General features: G+C 35.5%; 5 protein-coding genes across 7 annotated transcripts; 2 read left to right on the forward strand and 3 right to left on the reverse strand.

Annotated features, from left to right (window-relative positions):
* Nucleotides 1-860: 860 nt before the first annotated feature.
* On the reverse strand, nucleotides 861-3,856 carry LOC104751094 (protein TIFY 11B). The gene is made up of 4 exons (XM_019237586.2): nucleotides 2,871-3,856; nucleotides 2,407-2,533; nucleotides 1,888-2,229; nucleotides 861-1,273 (listed from the first exon to the last, which is right to left on the reverse strand). The coding sequence occupies exons 1-4, from the start codon at nucleotides 3,025-3,027 to the stop codon at nucleotides 1,132-1,134; spliced, it is 768 nt and encodes a 255-aa protein (XP_019093131.2). The 5' UTR covers nucleotides 3,028-3,856; the 3' UTR covers nucleotides 861-1,131.
* A 3,745-nt stretch (nucleotides 3,857-7,601) lies between these two features.
* On the forward strand, nucleotides 7,602-10,846 carry LOC104753798 (pollen receptor-like kinase 3). Of its 3 annotated transcripts, XM_087490114.1 has the most exons (4): nucleotides 7,602-8,613; nucleotides 8,718-8,754; nucleotides 9,326-9,358; nucleotides 9,668-10,846. In XM_087490114.1, exons 1-4 carry the CDS (start codon nucleotides 7,717-7,719, stop codon nucleotides 10,618-10,620), a joined length of 1,920 nt encoding a protein of 639 aa, XP_087346240.1. In that variant the 5' UTR covers nucleotides 7,602-7,716; the 3' UTR covers nucleotides 10,621-10,846. The 3 variants fall into 3 exon arrangements, with proteins under 3 accessions (XP_087346240.1, XP_019093600.2, XP_087346239.1); XM_019238055.2 differs by lacking the exons at nucleotides 8,718-8,754; nucleotides 9,326-9,358 and having other exon boundaries at nucleotides 9,580-10,830; XM_087490113.1 differs by lacking the exons at nucleotides 7,602-8,613; nucleotides 8,718-8,754 and having other exon boundaries at nucleotides 9,293-9,475; nucleotides 9,580-10,846.
* Nucleotides 10,847-12,595: 1,749 nt separating this feature from the next.
* On the forward strand, nucleotides 12,596-14,958 carry LOC104751095 (exocyst complex component EXO70A1-like). Its single transcript, XM_010472972.2, has one exon. It carries the CDS (start codon nucleotides 12,780-12,782, stop codon nucleotides 14,664-14,666), a length of 1,887 nt encoding a protein of 628 aa, XP_010471274.1. The 5' UTR covers nucleotides 12,596-12,779; the 3' UTR covers nucleotides 14,667-14,958.
* Nucleotides 14,959-15,069: 111 nt separating this feature from the next.
* LOC104751096 (uncharacterized) lies at nucleotides 15,070-17,609 on the reverse strand. The gene is made up of 4 exons (XM_010472973.2): nucleotides 17,164-17,609; nucleotides 15,880-16,894; nucleotides 15,650-15,786; nucleotides 15,070-15,493 (listed from the first exon to the last, which is right to left on the reverse strand). Exons 1-4 carry the CDS (start codon nucleotides 17,361-17,363, stop codon nucleotides 15,310-15,312), a joined length of 1,536 nt encoding a protein of 511 aa, XP_010471275.1. The 5' UTR covers nucleotides 17,364-17,609; the 3' UTR covers nucleotides 15,070-15,309.
* Nucleotides 17,610-18,018: 409 nt separating this feature from the next.
* LOC104751097 (protein LAZY 4-like) lies at nucleotides 18,019-20,165 on the reverse strand. Its single transcript, XM_087493401.1, has 6 exons — nucleotides 19,904-20,165; nucleotides 19,732-19,810; nucleotides 18,912-19,504; nucleotides 18,659-18,824; nucleotides 18,515-18,571; nucleotides 18,019-18,418 (listed from the first exon to the last, which is right to left on the reverse strand). Exons 1-5 carry the CDS (start codon nucleotides 19,907-19,909, stop codon nucleotides 18,552-18,554), a joined length of 864 nt encoding a protein of 287 aa, XP_087349527.1. The 5' UTR covers nucleotides 19,910-20,165; the 3' UTR covers nucleotides 18,019-18,418; nucleotides 18,515-18,551.
* Nucleotides 20,166-22,154: the final 1,989 nt, after the last annotated feature.

The following is a 22,154-nucleotide window of genomic DNA, read 5'->3' on the forward strand; positions in this document are numbered from 1 at the left end:
CATTATATTTGTTATTAGATAGAATATAAAATTTTAAAATAATTACTTTTGTTTTCTATAATTATACAGAGGTATATGGCTATATGGTAAGTTAGTGTATACTTTTATGTGTATGCAATTTTTTTATTTTTTGAAATATTAAGAAGTATGTGTAATATTTTGTAGTTCATATACTAAATAATTTATAAGTTAATTTACCAAACTATGACTACAAATCTGTAGTATATGAAATAAAATAATAGTTTTAGTGTTGGTTCTATAGTCTAAACCCGCCAACATGTTTAAAGATTTTTAATCTGTAAAAACTCATCATACGAAATCCGTGAAAGTAAAAAATATTATGTGAGGTTAAAAGCCACTTTTTATCAAATCAATTTTTCAAAAGTTTATCAAGTAAAGAACAATATTTGGGTTCACGGGTTAATATTCACGAGTTTACTTATAGGCATAAACTTCTTCATTCACGTTCTTATAAAATAAGAAAATAACATATGTATACATTTGCAATTATGTTTGTTACCTTTTAAAACATTTAGTTTCTATTAAAAAAAATTGAATATAAGTAAAGTTAATTTGTTTATTAAATTAATTATTTAATGATAATGGCATAGTTGTAAATAGATTCTAATTTTTAGCATTTATTTGCTAAATGTGTTGTATATATAGATACTATATTTTGACAGAAACATTCAGAAATTGCTTTGGTTCACTACGCAACCAAGCAATTGATGCATATGATTATGATGATGGCAATATGGCGTGGGGGTCCGTGTCTGGTTTGTCACTCGTCTTCCTGACAACTCTTCTTAGAAATCAGCTTTTCTGTTTCTAATTTCAAACATTTTAGCTATATAACGTCATTGTAAAACAATTTTTTTTGGATTTTAAATAAATTTTACATTCAATTTAAGATATATGAAAATAATACTAGCTACGTAAATACACTATAAATCACTCAGATTGGTCAAAAGTATGGAATGATATATATATAAGTATATTTGGCTTCAAATCCTAAATAAGTGAAACTAAAAACATGATGAACTCGTCACTTTCATATCCCCTATAGCTTGAGTTGAAGATCTTTCGAACACTATCCTTCCTTTTTTGTCAACCACCATCGGCATATGATGATTAATTATGTGCCTTCGGTTTTGGAGGCGTTGCAAAGTGTCGTGAGGATTGGCCTGCCTTTATTGATGGACTGACCATCTCTGGCTTGGGAGGAAGATGGCTACCGTTTTGGTTCACTTGATATGGAGCTCTAGCCACAGCCCTGTTATTCAAAACGTATACTTTAACTTGTAAATTATATAGCTCTTACAGAAATATTGAAGCATCATCAAAATTAAAATTAAACAAATTAATTTGATCGTGGAATCTATTATTAATACTTCTTCTTTTTTGACAATACTATATACTACTTCTTTACTGGTTTTATACATAGTTTAAGAATAACAAATTAGAGCCGTCATTATGCTTGGTCTTCATAAACAAACTAGATATTGACTTACAAAGAGTTTTTAATTAGTGTTTCTTTACCTAGAAATTTCCTGATATCTTTACTAATAAAAAATTCTTCAAACAATAAGGACTAGCCAGAACGAGAAAAAAAAAAGTCACCTGTCAACACAAAATGATTAACTCATATTTCTTATATATTACTCTATGTCTCATCTCAAATCAAAAGTATTTGGTGACAAGTTCCTGATAAGATATGGGATTCCTTGAACAAAGCGTTGAATCATCACTCTTCTAATAAGTTGAGCTAATCCTATTTAGGTTAATTGTACATATTAAGTTTAATTAGACTCATATATATTCGATATTATGACCAATTCATGTAACCAAAAAGAGAAAAAAAAAAAACAGATTCCAAGTTTAGTTTACCTGTCTTTTCGTTTAGCAAAGAAACGATGAAGAGAAGCTCTTCTTGCAATGCGTTCCACACCCTGATGTTGCTGCTGCTCTGTTTGTTGATCTTCATTGTTCCCTGAACTAGTTGGTTCATTCAGATCAGGTATGATCACATTGCTTTTGCTGCTGATGCTAATGTCCATGTCCAGATTCATCTGAGTGTTCTTCGATTTCGATTCAACATGAGCAACATGATTCGCTTCTTTCGCTGCTACTTGCATTATCTCCTTTGCTTTGTCTTCAGGGAACTCGTTAAAAACCATTACTTTCCCTCCGAAGAATATGGTCAGCTGTGAATTACCAGGCTCCAGTTCACTGAAATCAAAAATCAAACCCGTTTGTATTGTACATTAGTCAAAACTTCACTTCACACATCTATAACCGGTTTTAACCGGTACTCCTTGCGACAAAATGTAATAAAGATTGAACATGAATAACTCATATCTAACCGAAATCTGGAAAAGGTACATATAAGTTGTATGTGTACGGTACCTGAGATCAATTATATCTATGGCTTTGCCTCCAGAAGAAGTAGAGGCTTCACCATTAGAAACCTTCTGAATCAAATCGAAGGATCTGGTTCCTGAGGTTTCTGCCTTCTTAATCACATCTTGTTGACCTAAACCAAACCAATTAAACTAAACGATTAAAACTCTCACAATTTTTTACTACCAAGGTAAAATTACAGTTTTTTAAACATTTTCTTAAACAGTCTAAAAGAATCTATCATGCTCAAGATTAGAGGGACAAAAAAATATTTGGGTATCAATTATTATTTAATCTACAGAGCAGTTCTAGCACAGGACTAAAAATCTCATACCCCTATGCTATATAATCAAGAATCACAAACCCCTATGTTGAATAATCAAGGATCAGAGATTTCTAAAACTTTGGTCTTCATGGGCGGCGGCAATTGAAGTAAAAGTAAAAGGAGAGACATATAATAAAAAAAATACCTTTGAGATCGAAGTTTCCGGCGAGCTCAAGATCGGATTTTCGAGCCAAACCGATATTTATATTCCCAAAACTTCCCTTTTCCTTCAAGTAACGGCTGAGCAAACTACACCTCTGAGAAAAGTTGGACTTCTCCGGCGCTTGTCCGGTCGACGACATACTTATGATTGATATTACAAACACAAAAAAAAATCAAAGAAGATTCTGCGTATGAGTTACACGTAAAAAAAAAAGATGGAGAGGATTACAAAAAATAAAAAAGTATAGAATGTCTTGTTTTGCTCATGTGTAAGTTATATAATAAAATCACAAATCCATGATAGCCAATAGGTTTCTGTGGCTTTAACATCTCCCGAATAAATAAAGAAAACATATAACGTGTTTTTAACTTATTTATTTATTTATTGTTTATATAAATCTAGTAACTGACAGTGATAGGTGTCCAATAAAGAAAAACGTAAATCGTCACAAGTTTGTTTTTCTTAATTATTATACACCTAAACGTACATGCCATATCTCTCGAGTCTCGACTAGCACAGTTTATTAGAGATTTACCATGGTCCAAGCCTTCCATTACTATGGCGATTAACATATTAATTATAGGTTATTATACATATGTCCTTATAAAATATGAAATTATTTCATTTGTCACGAATCAAATGAATTGACAATATAAATATAATAAGTAATGACAACAATTACCGACAAAAAAAAAAAGGTAATGACAAAAACCCAACCAACGTTTGTTACAAGTTCCTCCGGCACGTTTTCCTTGCGCAAGCCGTTCGATATTGTTAAAAAAAATAATGAAAGAAGAAACAAAAAGTGGAAGAAACTAGATTGGGGCCTAGTTGTAGAGGGTGATGGCGACGTTAATGGATGGAGTTAAATCAATTTTGCCCCTTCAAAATCGTCGGAGACCGAGAGGGTTTGCTAGTAACTACGACTTTGTCCCTCTGAGATAATTCGTTTGGTGGTGGCAATACTCGTTATTAAAGTGCGTAACTGAGGGTGTTTTATAAAGTCGGATTTGAAGTCTCACGTCGGCTGATGGCTAGTACGACTTGAATAAGTGGGAACCCATAGACGACACAAGAACTTGTGAGTGGATGGATATATTTTTTTTTTCATCGATGACTTATCCCCGACAGAGCTTTTAGGACACGTGAAGTATAGTTTATGTACATTTAGGATGTCAACATGTGTCGGAATCTTAGCGGTACCAACCTTAATACGTGCGTGATTTGCGTTTTTTTTTCTTCTTATAATTTTTTTTATTACTAAGGAAAAGATATTGCATATATACTTTTGTGCTAAGTACATTGTCTATCTTTCTTCGGAAAAATTTCAGTGACTTAAAAAAGAAAGAATTTGTGATAATTTCTAGTTTTTGTTTTCGGATTGTAATTGTTATTTTTGGAAATTTATGAATTCGTTAGTTTTACTTTCGGAGAAATTTTACTTAAGTCGTTTTATGCATTTTCAGACTTAAAATCTCAGTAAAGTCTTTAGATGATTAAGAAAAAACTTTTACTATAAATGGTAAATTAAGAATTAAGTGTAATGTAAATAGTAGTTTTTGTTAGTGGCTAGTGTTGTTGCTGTAGTTCGTCATGAGGGATTCAGTTCTATTGAATATATATAGGGAATGCTTTAGGTAAAGAATAAAAACTATATTTTTTTTCTTATATGAAATCACACGTTATATTTTAAAATTAATTATTGTCCTATATTATCATGAATTTTGTTCTGTGCTCATAAAAGTTAGTATTTCTACTATACAATGATTATATCTTAACTGTATCTTTTAATTTATTGAAGGTTGGACGTTGAATTTTCTTCGAATAAGATTCAATGCGAAAATAGAAACCATTAAAGAATATTAAGAAACAAATGTCGTAGACGATGGCGCCAAGGAGGATAAAGTCATTATTGTTTTGAATTATTCAGCGCAACTTGCAAATGAGAACATAAATACTTTGAACTTTGAAGACTCATCCCTACCATATATTTGAACAACAACTTGAGCTTACGTAGATCCATTGTCTTACAAAAAAAAGGCCAAAGAATATTCAGATTTTTTTCAAATCTTGCTTTCGATCACATATTTGATCATATCCAATATAAGGGAATGTCCTATTCCAACAGCTTCGATTTGAGAAAATCAAAGATTGTGTGAGAAGATTCGACTGAGATTATGACACTAACGGTGAAACCTTTTCAGTCCCCACTCGAGGTTAAAAACTCTTCCCCTGGACAATAGAGTGTATCAACGTATTACATATATGATATATCAAATAAAACTTCTGAGTTTGAGACTAACTATATGGACATGATCAAGATGTTGTCAACATTTTTGGAATAGCTAGTGTTTTCTCCCATCGTATATACTTTTTCTTTTTCTTGAAGCTATTGACTCATTATTTCCCAATTTCTGTTTATCTCATACTTTTAATAGTTACGTTCAGGCTTCTGTTTATTCAGATAGAATTAATTTTAAAAAAGCTTATATACATCACGAGCTGATTCAGTTATTTGAATTGAACATCTGATAAACTTCGTAAGACCACTCCCATCAGAAGAATAAAAATTTTAAAAAATAAAAAAAAAGTGGAGAGATGAATGGAAAATGTCTGAACCTAGAAGGCTAGAACAATTAAGACACCGTATCTACAGTTGTCATCACTTGATTGGTTGGACAAACTAAAAAATAATTAAATTAAATTAAAAGTATTATTATTTAATCTTTTTTGACATCCAATGGCTATATAACTGATGGATATGCCATAAGTAGACAAAAAAATGTTACCTACATTATTGTAATTATATGGTATTACTCCAGGAAAACAAACTGCAAATTGCATATTATATAATTTAATGCGATATTGATGTGTATATGAATGACAATGTGACTTGAAAATTCTTAAGTATATAAACAGAACATGAATTTTTAAATGTTTCCATTTTGTGATTTCACGTTTTATTCACACATATAATTGTCTTTAATTTACAATTGTTCATATGACAATCATGAAAGATTATACAAACACACAATTGCATTATTGCATTGACGTGGGACTACTAAATCTAAACATTTGCGTTTAAAATTTCCGGGTAATGAATGTAGGTCCGTTACAAATTTAGCAACAATGACTAAAACAAATTGGTTCTTTGAACCGACAGATACTTTGGATGTGAAAACCAAAAGATGCAGCTTCTTCACATGCTCCTCCTTATGACAATAAAACTTACTAGCCCGCGAGCTTTAGCCTTTGACATGTCTAATAAGTAATACCATAAAAAAAATTCTCTAGCCATATTATCACATCAAGCATTATTATTAGCCTTTGAGTCTTGTCTTCAACTATTCTAAACGCTATTGTGTCTCTAGCTATACTTATTTGTTTGGCTCCAGAAATATGTGATTGGTGATCGAGTTATCACTGTCCTTCTTTGCAAGCCGTTTAGGTATAATGAATTATTTCATTTGACAATGCTATGCTACTTAATGATATGACTTATGGGATTCATGTCCTGCTTTTAGGAAACTCATATGTGTTAACTCGAAAAAGCACATGAAGAATGGTCATGAACTTGCTCAAATGAAAAGAAAAACAAACACATGAAGCTTAAAAGAGATGGGCACATACATACACTAACACTGCTACGTGGGTCACGCAAGAAACCCAGTTGGTGAACCTTGAGGACTGGCCGTCTAGCCACATAGCCATCAGCCATGACGACCAAATTTGAGCCTAAATAGATACTAGAGATCTGCAGCATGGATTCAGAAAAAACAGGATGGAGCAAGAGTTACTCCAGTTTACCCATAGAATTGTTGTTTCCTGGCTATGGCAGAAGAAAAGGTGGTTCACGCCCGTGTCGGTTTCTAAGCAAGGGAAACTTGTCTTCTATGATAATCAGAAGAGAGGCTGTTCAAATATTCTTCAGAAACAGATGAGATTCGTTGTGCTATATCTTCTTACTTTGAAAATTTGGTCCTACTTCCGTTAGAACAAAGCCACCGCAAAATTTGGATTCCAAAATCAGATGCCGCTTGTTTCCGACGTGAGGTTCTTGGTTATCCAAAGTTTTAAAACGGAATGAATTTGGTATATTCTACATGTCAAACTATTAATTACGATATTTATTTTGCTAACTCGTTTCTCTTCGTATCCAACTGACGTCTGACGAAGTGGTCGACGTAAAATGTTTGCACACGTTAGAATTGAACCAAATGTGTAGTACGACTTAAAACCAAGACCATTCTCGTTTTCCCACAATGTTTATTTACATGGGTTATCTCGTCGTAGTGTAGCAAAATTCGGAGTATATTAACTATTAATCCTTACAAGTACAAATAAACATTTTGTTAGTTGTTCTTACTTCTTACAAACTCTTTTACTTGTGCTCTAAGACACTTAAATATGTTTAAAGATTATTACAGAAAGCAAACTCAACTTTTTCCGAGTTTGGGCTTGGAAACTAAAATCAATAGTAGCCGGCGGCAGACTACAAATGTGCATATACATATATCTGTTTTTTTGTTTTTTGGTGTGTGTTCAAAATCTGTTATTTTATATATTAGCTTTTGCTTTTCTCTATCTTGACTCTTTCAACGAACATTCGCGCCATAAGCTCCTAAGTTCCTCTCATCCAATGGATCACAATTGACAAAAGAAAAACAAAAGACAGAGAAAACAAAGACAGAGCGAGAAACAAGACAAGGAATACAAAAAATAGTAAATCTAATCAACCAAAAAAAAAAACACTTTGATTAACCAAAAAAAGAAAGAAAAGAAGAAAGAGTTTCTTGAAACTCACGGTGGCCTAGCTTCGGTTAAGTAAATGGCCGTGGCCTGGCTAATCTGGCCGTTCGTGCTATCTCTAACAGCACTCTCCGCGAATTCGATAACCGAAACAGAATCATTGTTAAACTTCAAGAAGTCATTAAACAACACCAAGTCTCTTGATTCTTGGACACCAGATTCAGAGCCTTGTGGAGAAAGCCAACGATGGGTGGGATTACTCTGCAACAAAAACTCTGTCTTTGGTCTTCAGATTGAACAGATGGATCTATCAGGAAACATCGATGTCGCTCCCTTAAAAGACCTACCTTTTTTACGAACCATAAGCATAATGAACAACTCTTTCTCCGGTAACATACCCGAGTTTAACCAGTTAACCGCTCTGAAATCGTTTTACATATCGGGTAATAATTTTTCTGGTAACATTCCTTCTGACTATTTCGCAACGATGGTGTCGTTAAAGAAAGCGTGGCTGTCAAACAACGAGTTCTCTGGTCTCATTCCTATCTCATTAGCTACAAAATTGCCAAATCTAATGGAGTTACGCCTCGAAAACAACCAGTTCATCGGTAGTATACCGAATTTCACACAAACAACTTTAAATGATGTCGATCTCTCAAACAACCAACTAACCGGAGAAATACCTCCCGGTTTGTCGAAATTTGACGGGAAGGTTTTTGCGGGGAATCCTGGTCTTTGCGGTGGGACGCTAGCAACTGCCTGCCCGGAACCAAGAAATTCGACTGCAATGATTACTATAGAAGGAACAATGAAAGATGCAAATAAGAGCAAATACTTTCTAGCATTCGGGACATTAGGAGTTCTTCTTGTCGTTGTCCTTGTCTCTTTAGCTTTCCGGAAGAAGAAGAAGAAGAGACGTAGGAAGAAGGCACTTCGTACCTCTGGACAAGACAGTGGTGATGACCAACATATTCAGGTTAATTCCACTACACGAATTTTTCATAGCTTTAAAACGTTCAAACAGAGTTTTTTTTTGTTAACTAACAAACACAAAATAAAATTTTGATATGATTGAGTCAGGTAACTGTTGATGAATCGAGAAGTAGCTCGAGGCATAGTAATAAGAGTAGTCGCTCAGGCGAATTGACGAATAAATCAACGGGTGCAGCAGAGCTGGTAATGGTGAACAAAGAAAAGGGTGTTTTCGGTTTAACTGACTTGATGAAAGCAGCGGCTCACGTGCTCAATAATCCTGGAGGTGGAAGCAGCCGCCCTAGCAGTAGCGGAGGCGTGGGGTCTGCATACAAAGCGTTGCTTTCAAACGGCATCACGGTGGTGGTGAAGCGTGTGACGGTGATGAATCAAGTGAGTGTTGACGTATTTGACAAGGAAATTAGGAACTTGGGAAGCTTGCGACACAAGAATATTTTAACACCTCTTGCTTATCATTTTCGACGGGATGAGAAACTACTAGTGTTCGAATTCGTCCCTAATTTGAGTTTGCTTCACCGATTACACGGCGATCACGGTGAAGAATTAGATTGGCCATCGAGACTCAAAATCATTCAAGGAATCGCTAGAGGAATGTGGTATCTTCATAGAGAATTAGGGTCTCTAAACCTACCACATGGAAAGCTAAAGAGACTGCAATGATTACTATAGAAGGAACAATGAAAGATGCAAATAAGAGCAAATACTTTCTAGCATTCGGGACATTAGGAGTTCTTCTTGTCGTTGTCCTTGTCTCTTTAGCTTTCCGGAAGAAGAAGAAGAAGAGACGTAGGAAGAAGGCACTTCGTACCTCTGGACAAGACAGTGGTGATGACCAACATATTCAGGTTAATTCCACTACACGAATTTTTCATAGCTTTAAAACGTTCAAACAGAGTTTTTTTTTGTTAACTAACAAACACAAAATAAAATTTTGATATGATTGAGTCAGGTAACTGTTGATGAATCGAGAAGTAGCTCGAGGCATAGTAATAAGAGTAGTCGCTCAGGCGAATTGACGAATAAATCAACGGGTGCAGCAGAGCTGGTAATGGTGAACAAAGAAAAGGGTGTTTTCGGTTTAACTGACTTGATGAAAGCAGCGGCTCACGTGCTCAATAATCCTGGAGGTGGAAGCAGCCGCCCTAGCAGTAGCGGAGGCGTGGGGTCTGCATACAAAGCGTTGCTTTCAAACGGCATCACGGTGGTGGTGAAGCGTGTGACGGTGATGAATCAAGTGAGTGTTGACGTATTTGACAAGGAAATTAGGAACTTGGGAAGCTTGCGACACAAGAATATTTTAACACCTCTTGCTTATCATTTTCGACGGGATGAGAAACTACTAGTGTTCGAATTCGTCCCTAATTTGAGTTTGCTTCACCGATTACACGGCGATCACGGTGAAGAATTAGATTGGCCATCGAGACTCAAAATCATTCAAGGAATCGCTAGAGGAATGTGGTATCTTCATAGAGAATTAGGGTCTCTAAACCTACCACATGGAAACCTAAAATCGAGTAATATATTTCTTGCTGAAGACGGCGAGCCTATAGTCTCCGAATTCGGACTTCAAAGATTGATCAATCCCGACGCTCAATCTCAGTCTCTCGTCGCGTATAAGTCTCCAGAAGCGGTTCGTGAAGGAACCGTCTCTGCCAAATCCGATGTGTTCAGTTTCGGAGTTGTGGTTCTTGAGATATTGACCGGAAAATTCCCATCTCAATACGCCGGTTTGAATAGAGCCGGTGGGACGAATTTGGTTGAGTGGATTGGCTCCGCCATGGAACAAGGTGGTTGGATGGATCTTCTTCATCCGACGGTGGTTAACGCTGCCACTGATGATCAAATTATGGAGGAAGAGATTGAGAACGTTTTAAGGATCGGTGTGAGATGTACCGGAGAAGATCCAGATCGGCGACCAAATATGACTGAAGTCATCGATGAACTGACGCTTGAAGATTCTAACGACGACTTTATCACCATAGAAACTTAGCTTCACCGTATAACTAATTCCAATCACCATTAGATTCACGCAGATTCACCAATTTTGATTTTGAAACTACGCTTTTGTTTTTTGTTCTGTCCAAAAACGGGGTGTATTTTAATGTTTTGGCATAGATTAATTAGTTATCAGATTGTTTTTTTTTTTTTTTTTTTTTATTACCACTTGTAATCTTTGGTATCAAACACGCATCATTAACAATTTGCTGTTTTAATTACCACTTGTAAACTTTGGTATTAAAAACACAACATTAGCGATTATCAGTGAAAGTTACGAATTAAGAACCAATAATATGGCCATATCACGTGTTTGTGGTATACGTACGTGGTGAGGGGAAAAAAAGATAAACTAAATTGTATGACAGCTAAACACAGCTGTAGATTAACGAATCGTTAAATTATTATTGTTTTTTTTTTATCGTAGAAATGATTAAAATTATGGCCAGGATTTATAGACATCTAAGTTATAGCAGACAACAAAAGACCCATCACTGCATTTGATTATTAATCATATCACTCATATTCTAGGAAACAAAAAAATTATAAGAGTACGAATAAAATGATAAATATTGTGTTACTATGATTATTTTTATTGAATTATTAAAGGGTTGATAAGTGGCATTTAAATAGAAATCTATGCACACTGAACCAGGACAAAAAAAAATTATGGATTTAGTGAATTTCTCAAACATCAAATCAAAGCATATACTCGTATAAAATTAAAATAATTAAAAAATCGTGGTGATTATTATTAAATGGATACATCTAATGACATTTGCTTACCCAATAAATGTTTTTGCATAAGATGAGCTGTTCACTATTGATTAGGACCATTTTTGTTATTTTTATAAAAACGTCATCGAATCGAACTCGTATTCCTAAATTTTAAATGTTGGATCAAAAAAAGGCGTATGAAAATGTAACTGGCTAAATCCAGCAGAGCACCACTCGTGCAACATTATTTTTCTCCTGTATGTAAAATTGACTTCATATGTTTCTAGACTGTCCCAATATCAATAATATATAAAGAAAGATCATTATCATTAATAATGTTTGTTTCTCACTGTAATTTCGAGAAGCACAAATTGTTAGTTTTCTAAACTCGATATATTCCCATATTGCATATTATATGGTCGACAAAGAAAACGATTATTATTATTTGAATGATCTTTATATCCCACCTAAGAACAAATAAAAATTATATAATAGCAGTACTATTTGATTTGTTATCATTAAAAAGGAAACTAATAGTACTAAGCTAGTAGTAGTATTAACGTTTACAATTTTTTATTTTTTTTACAAAAGAAAAATAGTAATATCTCTTATGTTGTGAAAGTGTTTTTAATGGAAAATAAGAGAGATGTCACCGTGAATCTTTAAAAAAGGCATAATGCATGGGAAATCGGGTGCAAGCACGTGAATGTCGGCCCATTGTAGCAGTCGAATAGTTGACTTACTTCATTTTTTTGATTCTTCTTCCCTTTATTTTACAACACTTTTTTATTTTCTCTCTTTTATTTTCTTCTTTTTTTCTTATCCTTGTTTAACCAAATCGCTAATAAATTGTTTTATAGAATTCGAATGGTAACATAAACTAACCCAATACAGTAATTTTTATTATGATAACTAGTACAAGTCAACAAAGTTTTCTAACTTTTCTTCTATAACTTGTTAAAAGTACCCTAAATTACATTGTTTTTTCCAAAAATACTATCACTATCACTAAAAAAATTAATGAAGTACATTGAAAATACCATAATTTTTTAAAATTTTTTGAAAGTTTAGAGTTTATTTTTACTTTCCTACTTTAAAAAAAAAACCCGTATTAATAATATGATAATTTTTTTTAAAAATCTCTTATTTTCGGTTTGTATAAATCAAAACGTTCCATTTAACTTGAAAAAGGCGCTTTCCATGACGGTTAAATAGCTGTTAAAAGCATCTAAAAAAAAACTTTGGATGTATTTACTTAAGAGCATACTATAAAATTATTTATACTGTTGCTTTTCATTTTTATTGTTTTTTCAAAAGTCTCCATCATAAGAAAGAAAGAACGAACTAACTCTTCTCTCTATTGTTGTTACACTTTTTGTGTTCCGTCTCTCTTCTTCTTCTTCTTCTTCCTCTGTGTGTTGTCATTCGCATGAAACAATGGAACAAACTCACGCCGGAGTCGAAGACTGTTCAGTTTCCGGATTCGAATCAGCGGAGAAAGTGATCATCAGATGGGACGCAACAGCGTCCGAAGAAGCAAGAGAGAAGATGATCTTCAACGATCCAAACGAAGTTAAGCTTTACCTCAACGCCGTCGACGAAATCCAAAAATTCGTATCATCGTCCGCCGGAGACGTCGAGAACCGAGCTAACTCAGCTATCCAGATCGCCATGGCTCGTCTCGAAGACGAGTTCAGGAACATCCTCGTTTGTCATAGCTCTCCGATCAACTCCGATTCTCTAATGTTGTCTTCTTCTTCTTCTTCTTCCTCTCAGCTTGAGGTTGACGAAGATGGAACTAGTAGTAACAATGGTAACGAAGACGATGACCAGGAGGAAGAAGAAACGGATCTTCTCAAACGATCCAGTTCGAGTGCTAGCACCGGTTCAGCGGCGGTTCGATTACCAACCGGAAGAGGTAGTTACAGTAGATCTACTAGTAGTATACGCGAGATCGAGCTGATTCCGATTGAATCCGTCGTTCACCTGAGCTGGATTGCTCGCCGTATGGTCTCCGCCGGTTATCTCCGTGAGTGTATTCAAGTTTACGGCAGTGTTCGCAAATCCGCCGTCGATTCGAGTTTCCGGCGGTTAGGGATCGAGAAACTCAGCATCGGTGATGTTCAGAGGCTGAACTGGGAAGCGCTTGAGCAGAAGATCCGCCGTTGGATCCGAGCTGCTAAGATCTGTGTGAGAGTCGTGTTCGCGAGCGAGAAATTGCTCTGTGAGCATGTTTTCGAAAGCGTCGGAGCTGTCAACATCCACGAGGCTTGTTTCATGGAGACAGTCAAAGGTCCGGCGATTCAGCTTTTCAATTTCGCGGAGGCGATTAGTATCAGCCGGAGATCTCCGGAGAAGCTTTTCAAGATCCTTGATCTGCACGACGCTTTGATTGAGCTTTTGCCGGATATTGAATCGGTCTTCGATCTGAAATCTTCTGATTCGATTAGGGTTCAGGCGGCGGAGATATTGTCGAGGTTGGCGGAAGCGGCGAGAGGGATATTATCGGAATTCGAAAACGCTGTGCTCCGTGAGCCTTCTAGAGTTCCTGTTCCTGGAGGTACGATACATCCGTTGACGAGGTACGTGATGAACTACATTAGCTTGATCTCAGAGTATAGACCAACTTTGATCGATCTCATCATGTCGAAACCATCGAGGAACGCTACGGATTCAAACACACCTGATTTTGATTTCTCCGAGTTAGAGAACAACAAAGGTCCATTGGCACTTCATTTGATTTGGATCATTGTGATTTTGCAATTCAATCTTGAAGGCAAATCAAAGTACTACAAGAACGCAGCTTTGTCGCATCTCTTTATCATGAACAACGCACACTACATTGTCCAGAAGATTAAAGGGTCCCCGGAGCTACGGGAAATGATCGGAGATCTTTACTTGAGAAAGCTAACGGGTAAGTTTAGGCAAGCTGCGACGTATTACCAAAGAGCTGCTTGGGTCAAAGTCTTGTATTGTTTGAGAGATGAAGGGTTGCACACCAAAGGAAGTTTCTCATCAGGTGTTTCGAGAAGTGCGTTGAGAGAGCGGTTTAAATCGTTTAATGCTTTGTTTGAGGAAGTTCATAGGGTTCAATCACAATGGCTGGTTCCAGACTCTCAGCTGAGGGAAGAGTTGAAGATCTCGATATTGGAGAAGCTTAGTCCGGCTTACAGATCGTTTCTTGGGCGGTTCAGGAGTCATATAGAGAGCGGGAAACATCCGGAGAATTACATCAAGATCTCAGTCGAAGATCTTGAGACTGAGGTTCTTGACTTGTTTGAGGGGTATTCAGCAACTCAGCATCTGAGAAGACGATCCGAGTGAGTGAGATAAGTATTTATTTTTTTCTGCTTCAAGTTTTAGAGCTTTTTTTTTTACGGAGACAGATTCTTTGAATTCTTTTCGCAATTCGGGTTCTCTGCGGGAGAGCCAAATACCGAGCAAGAAATGATGGTGATACGACTTTGATTTAAAAAAATTTCAGATTCATGAGTTGTAATGTTGTATGAACTTTATAATGTATCTGTTTGGTATACTTGCCAAATTCATAGCTGAAAATCTTTTTTTGTTCATATGATGAAGTTGTATGGTGTCAATGTCATATCCCTTTTACACTTATTTGCTGTGTTTTTGATTTCGGCTTGATCCACCCTTGTCATAGACTTACGCATAGGATACAAGAAAATGTGTAATGCAACATACGAAAGAGATATCTCCACCCTTGTCATAGACTAACTTTAATGTATAAAGCAACATAGGAAACATTACATTGTGACAAAAACAGGGCACACAGGCTACTAACACTACAAGACCGAAAACAAAGGCTGATTTGGTCTCTTGCCCTTTGTATTGTACAAACTAAACTCACGTCACCTAAAAGAATACATGTAGTAAAATTAAGGTGTTGATAAAGAGAAAGAAGTGTCAAATAGATGGTTGTCGGCTTGTGGCTATTGTCTTCACTATTTTAATCCCTCTTATCTTCCTCCAAATCTTTTTCTGCTTCTCCTTCGTCAGCTTCTAAAGGTCTGGTTTCTGCGAGGTTTTTGACTTCGTGAGAAGGAATGGGAGATGGTTTAATGAGGGTTAGCGTGTAATCGTCCTTCTCAAACTCCGCGCTTGTATCTCCAGAAGATCCAGAGAAGGCGTACCTATATGTAGATAAAGACGGTAAAAACAATTAGACATGGTTTTAGTTGCTAATCTGCAGCTTAATTTACATTTGCGCTCAGTTACTAATGATAACAACCGACTAACATCAAACTTCATATTGCATTTTCTAATGTGCTTCTTGGATATGGCGTTACCTGGTCGAGTTTTGAGATGGAGCCCAGAGAGAACAGATAACAATTAGGAGAGAAAAGGAGAGAAGTTGCCAGAAGGCCGGGATGATCCAAGCGTTTTGCCAATGTTCGTTGTAAACATCCTTCGACTTGAAATAAAGCTGCCAAAGACAAAAGCATTAGAACAAATCTTATTTTGATTATTGATTTGAACAATGCTTCTTAAGCTACCCGAGAGTTGTTTGTTAATTTACCTCGTAGCAAATCCAACCCAAGGAAACCAAAATGGCTACAGCCAAAGCATTTGTGAACTTTCTATATATATCCAACTTGACCAACAACCTTCTGGTCTGAAGCTTCTTGAACGTAGCAGAGAGTGATTTGAATATCCATATGATGAAGAAAGCATCCAATATCGCAACAGGAAGTACGAAAAACAGCCTAGCTTTCCCTGAGAGATCGCTGACAGCACCGACATTTTCCATCAGCTCAAGAATTTCAGACGCAACAAAGAAGGTGACCCCAAGCATGATAACCTTTGATGTAAAGCCCCCAAGCGTAGGTCTCACAACACCATAGCCCATTGAAACCATCAGGATGATAATACGAGCACTTGTACGCTTGATAGAACCAAAAGTGACTGCCCAAATGGTGATCACAGTTGGTCTGATCCCAGTCTCGTTGAATTCAGCGTAGTCGAAATACCAAAGTGCCATCTCACACATCCCTAATGTAATCACCAGAGTTAAGCAATTCTGTAACGGAAGCACTTCTCTCCAAAATCTAGCACACTGTGAGAACCAGAAGATGCCAAGCAACACAAAAGCAAGCGACATGAACCCGTAAAAGTACATCAACGGAGCCATTCTACCTGGTAGGTATCCAGTAGGATTTTTCCAAATGGTTTTCCCTTCAACAAGCAAATCCTTGAGATCAGAATCACAATGAATGAAGTAGAGGTTGTACATCCCAGTCTTAGTGACCTGGATAGATCTTGTTGGCAGCGTAACAGAAAACTCATTCTCAGCAATTGAAACACCAAACACTTGTGGCCAACCAGAATCTTTAGCAGAAGGACGGTAAATGACATCTCCGTGTGAGCAAACACCGAGTTTCGCCAGATCAGATGTGCAACACACAGCTCTTTGCCCACCATAAGCAGATCCTCCAATGTTTTCCCTGTCCTCTACCTCAAACACCACAGCGTGGATAGGTAATGAGGATATGTTAGACACTTCCTCAGGCCTCTGAAACTTGATCTTCTCAAACCTGTCAACAGCATTGCACCACAAACAAAACATAGAGTTTCAAATTAAGAAACTTTAACAGGAGAACACAGCTAAAGGAAGTTACTCAAAGAAGTGAATCAGCTTGAAAATTACTTGTTTATCTACGAGATCTCTAACGCCGTAAAGTAACAATTTTGCAACTAACAGTGAGTGACCCAACTGAAGAACATTACCCTAAATGAAGTCTGATTAACAAATCAGATCCTACGTAGATTCAAAAAGAAGAAACTTTTTTGACTCATGAATTACCGGATAAAGGAAACGGAATCGGAGTCGGAAGTGAAGTTATCGGAAGGAGAAGAGGAGTAGATGCCTTCACTGCCACCATGGAAGACAAAAGCGTTGCCTTTAGACATGAATCTCTCGCTGCGGTACTCATGCACCGACGCTTGGACTTTCAAAGAAGAGGTCAGACATAGCAGAAGTAAAAGACGAAGGTGGAGCAACATTGTTAACCCCAATTTCTCGCAGAGATCTGAAGAAAGAGAAGAGAAAGAGAAGAACTACTGACTGAAGAAGTCAGTGAGAGAGCTGAGATGTGTCAAAATGGGTCGGTCGATCGGACGGCTGGTAAAGGTTGCTCCTTGATCCTTCTCCAGATGTTCGAAGGTTCTACTATGAAAGTTGGAGTTGGACTAATGAACCCTCCACTCTAGTCAGAGTGTCCTGTATTTTAGTAGTTGATTTGTTTGTTCAATCTTAGGATGGGCCTTCGTGAGCCCATTAAATAAGCACACATGTTGTCTATTGAAGTGCAATTCATATTAATCCAAAAACCAACAAAATTTTGTATAAACAGTGTAAACAATAGTATATTGAATTGAGAAGTACTACAGCAGTATTATTTATGATATTTGCATTCGAATGAGAAAGTTATAGTCTTTAGTGAACAAAATTAGTCATTTTCAATTTTGAATATCTTGATTCAAATCTGTCACTTAAACAGTTGATGTTTTTCATTTATGTAATATCCCAATTTAGTCTTTTATTTGATCTGTTATGCTGTTTTATTACTTATTTACACTTCCAGATTCTAATTATGGATATTCAAAAATCTCAGTGATATTCCTAGAAAAATTACAAAATGATAACAATAGTTACAAGGCTTAAGACAAAAGTATTATTAATCTGAATAGTTTTGTGTGTTACAAGTAAATTAAAAAGAAGAAAACATGTAAAAATGACTGAAAAACAAAAAACAAAAGAGTGTTAAAAGACGAAGTCTGTATATAAACTAAGGTTATCCACCTCAAAATACACAACTACATACATGTATGTATACATTACTATCTTCACATATACACACATGTATCCATGCATACAAATATCTCATGTACTGTCTGATGTTTAAGTTCACAAAACATGTTTGGTTTTACTGACCCAACCATGCAAAAAAAGGGATTCATGAGCTCTTGCAGATTACCCAAAAACATTCATCAGAAAGAAAATGAAACTGATTGATTGATCATTTCTTGTCTTGATCTCATTGAAGATTCTCTATTATCTGAAAGAAAAAAAAAACATAAAATCCAATATCAGATACAGTATTATAGGCAAAGCAACTGAAAATGTAAGATTTTATTGTCTGGTTAATTATTACCTGTACTTTCTTGTAAGAACATGAAAAAGGCAAATATTCAGATCTCAAGAACAATGACTGCACAAGAAGTAAAAAGAATCGAATCAGTTCATGTTTTTATTCAAGTTTATTAAAAAAATTTAAATCAAAAGATCTTTAACTCACAATCAGAATCTGTTTTGACCCATTTACCACCATCGTTACTACTTCTTCCTTCTTCTTCTTCATTCTTCAAAGAAAATCGTTGCTTGTCTTGCAAGTTTTTCTTCGTTGATGATTGCTTCGAGGAAGTTTGAGTGTTAATCTTCTTGTGTAGCATCATTCTCAGCAACTGTATCATACAGTGTAAATAATCAGTGATGGAAAATGTAGTTATATTGAAATTTGTGTGTTATGAACTTTAATTAGGGGGCTATACCTTCTCCATTCTCGATTCTTGAAACGTGTCTCTCAAGCTAGGGTTAGGGACGGGGGAGAAACCGTCTGTACATACAAACATCTTCTTGAGGAGATGAGAAACAGAGGTTTTGCTCAAATCTTTCTTACTCTTCTTCGTCTTGTTTTTGCTCTCTGTCGAAATCGCTTTGCATCTTCCTAAGATAACACTGATCGTACGCTCAATGTCTTCTTCATTCTCATCATAACAAAGGGCGTTGCTGATTCTTCTATCGACCTCAAGACTCGAAGGACAATTCAAGAATCTATCCAAAGGAAGATTTGCCAATTCTCTATTCACGTCAGATTTCCTCTTCTTGCTCCTCCTCGTTAAGAGCTTCGTCAGCTCCTTCTGTAGTTTCCCAACTTCCTCAGGAGTGAAATCTTCTTCTAGATCATCGGAGGAAGAAAGATCTTGATCTCTATCTTGTGTTTGATCTTCCACGTGCACGTTAGACACCGTCTCTTCTTGAACCACTTCTTGATCAAGTTTTTGTGGTGTAGGCTCTTTGTTACCGAATGTTCCGATCGCGAGTAACCCGTGAGGCCAATCGCTAAACTCCTCTCTCGGTTGATCTTTTTTACATAAAACAAAAGAAAACTATGAGAGAGAGCCAATCAATGGAACGGAGAATGTTGGGAGGAGTATTTTTTTCTTTGCACATGTCCCAAGTAGACAGCAACTTTGGTAATCAAAATTTTTGTTCTCGACGAATAAGTAGACACTAGAATCTAGTAGTTTTCTTTTTGGTAAACATGTTAAGACAATAGAATCTAGTTAATTAGTGTAATCTTGAACTTACGAGAAGAAGTAGAGGATATGCTTGGTCTATGAGTATTCCCTTGCTTCCCATGTAGCTTGTTTTGCATCCACCCGAAGAACTGAAAAGACAATAAAATACTATTTATGAGTAATCATGTTACACTATTTTTGAGATATAGGAACAAATTCATATGAGTGATTAAACGAATTACCTTCATGTCTTAATGACAGAAGAAAAAAAAAAAAGAGTTGAAATAATCCGATTTATGGTGGTGAATCAAGAAGGCTTAAATACAAGTAGAAATCAAAAGAATTAAGATTTTTTAAAACTCTTTTGATGAATTTGATGGTTCAAGTTCCAATATATGACGGGCTTATTCGTCCAGATTCCCACTTCTTCAAAAGTGAAAAAAAATAAGGAAGACGAAGAAAAAAAGGTTTCTCTCTAGAAAAAGAAAAATTTCGGAGTTGGTTGGTTTTGGTTAACTTGTGTTCAGATATATAAACCCCTTTACTCACACTAGTCTTCTTTATAGTTCATACTTCATACAGCTCACTCACCATGTACGACTCATATTGGCGCACATTTCCCCATGCAAACGATCGAGGTCCAAAGAAACATTCTTCTTTGTGTATTTAATTAATTGTATTGTAGCTTAATTAATTTAACGGAGCATTATAATTAAAAATATTAGTTTTGTATCGTTGAGAACGTCACGGCTTTGATCACGAATCATATAACGGCACTTCGTTTCAACAAATAGTCTCAAACTAAATATCTTTTTACCATTTTTCGACTATCTATAAAAGGAGATGGAAATAATATTGAATCCCTAGAAACCATTTGCCTCGTTATTGAATGGTTAACTATGCTGACACGAAGATATAGAGGTTTCTACACATTTCGTTTATTTGTATGTGATTTTCGTGGAAATTTCATATTTTATTGATTTCTTGAAAATTGTCCTTGTAAGATGATAAAACTTTATAATAAAGGTAATGAAGAATAATTATGTACTATTAAAAAGAATACGTTGGAAATTAAAAGTTCTCAAAAATAGCTTTCAAAATGTCTTACCGTACAAATCAAACGTCAAAAAAATGTTTATGAAACATCGTTTCAATTTGTGACCTCTGAGTGTGAAACGTGTTATTAAGGTTTTGATCCACAAGTAATTGTTATATGTAAAACATCATTGTAAGGCTAATATCGAATTCTAGAGCATTTCAGAAAAATCTAAGATGGAAAGAGACAGAAAGAAAGATAGAAATTAATAAAAGCAAACCCGACGAAGGAACTCATGCCATTGTCCCCTTACCCTCTATTTCTCATCTCTCTGTACATTTTATCTAATATTTTCCATCAAATAATTGAATCATAAGTTGTGGGCGTGTAACGCATTTTGATCTAATCATCGATATATCAGACTTTCCATGGTGCCACGTTAGTATTACAAAGCCATGTGAAACTTATACCAGTCCCGAATGTTATAATGGCCACCGAAAAACTCTTTTTTTTTTTTCTCGACCAAGTTTGTGCACATCTAACATCTATCGACTTTGATGTAATGGTTTGCTACACTAAACCGTTTGATTGTTAACAATAACATAAACTGTAGACGATACAAACCTTTTTTTTTTTCTCTATCCAGTGAATGACACACATTCACATCGACAAATTAAAATAGAAAATTTATGGCGGGCGAATTTTATTGTTTCGACAAAGTTAGTAGATTTGATTGAAAACCTACACCATTATGGAAAGATTCATATAGGATTTAGTATATCTTTATCAGTCACATAAAGACTACTGAGTACTGATAGTTGATATTGATAGTGATTAGAAATTTTCCATTATAAAGTTAAGTTAAATGGATTTTCTTAACAATTTTTTTTTTTTTTTGGTCGGAAGGATTTTCTTAACAATTTGTTTTTTTTTTTTTCTATATAATTTCATGGTTTCTTAATTAGAGTGATGTAAATAAAAGGGAGAGAAAAAAAAAACGAAGGAGACAAAAGGAAAGCAATAAAAAGCAGACTCGCTTTATCGTCGGAGAGTTGAGCCCACCGCACCACTCCCAATCACGTGAACTCAGGTCCAATCGACATTCGCCACGTCGTGCCTGCCCTTGCCTTGTTCACTTGTCTTTTAAATCGAACTTACGTTTTACAAAAACTAGAAAATGTTTTGAAGGAAATATCAAAAGAAAAAACTACTCTTAAAGAAAAATAGGTTCGAATTATATTACAAAATGAATAATTGAAGTTATTTATTTATTGTAGGCGAAAACCTAAAATATTAATTATGAAGGATGAAAAACTAAAATTTACACAATGTGTTAAATAAATAAATAAGAACATCTTATTATTATTTATATCGTCTGGTAGCCGGTTTCTTAAAATTGTGGTATGCATTATGCATATAATATCGTAAGATAATACTATATATTTTCTTCTATTTTG

Source organism: Camelina sativa, chromosome 16 (genome assembly GCF_030686135.1).
Source record: "Camelina sativa cultivar CO46 ecotype springtype chromosome 16, ASM3068613v1".
NCBI classification, from domain to species: Eukaryota; Viridiplantae; Streptophyta; class Magnoliopsida; order Brassicales; family Brassicaceae; genus Camelina; species Camelina sativa.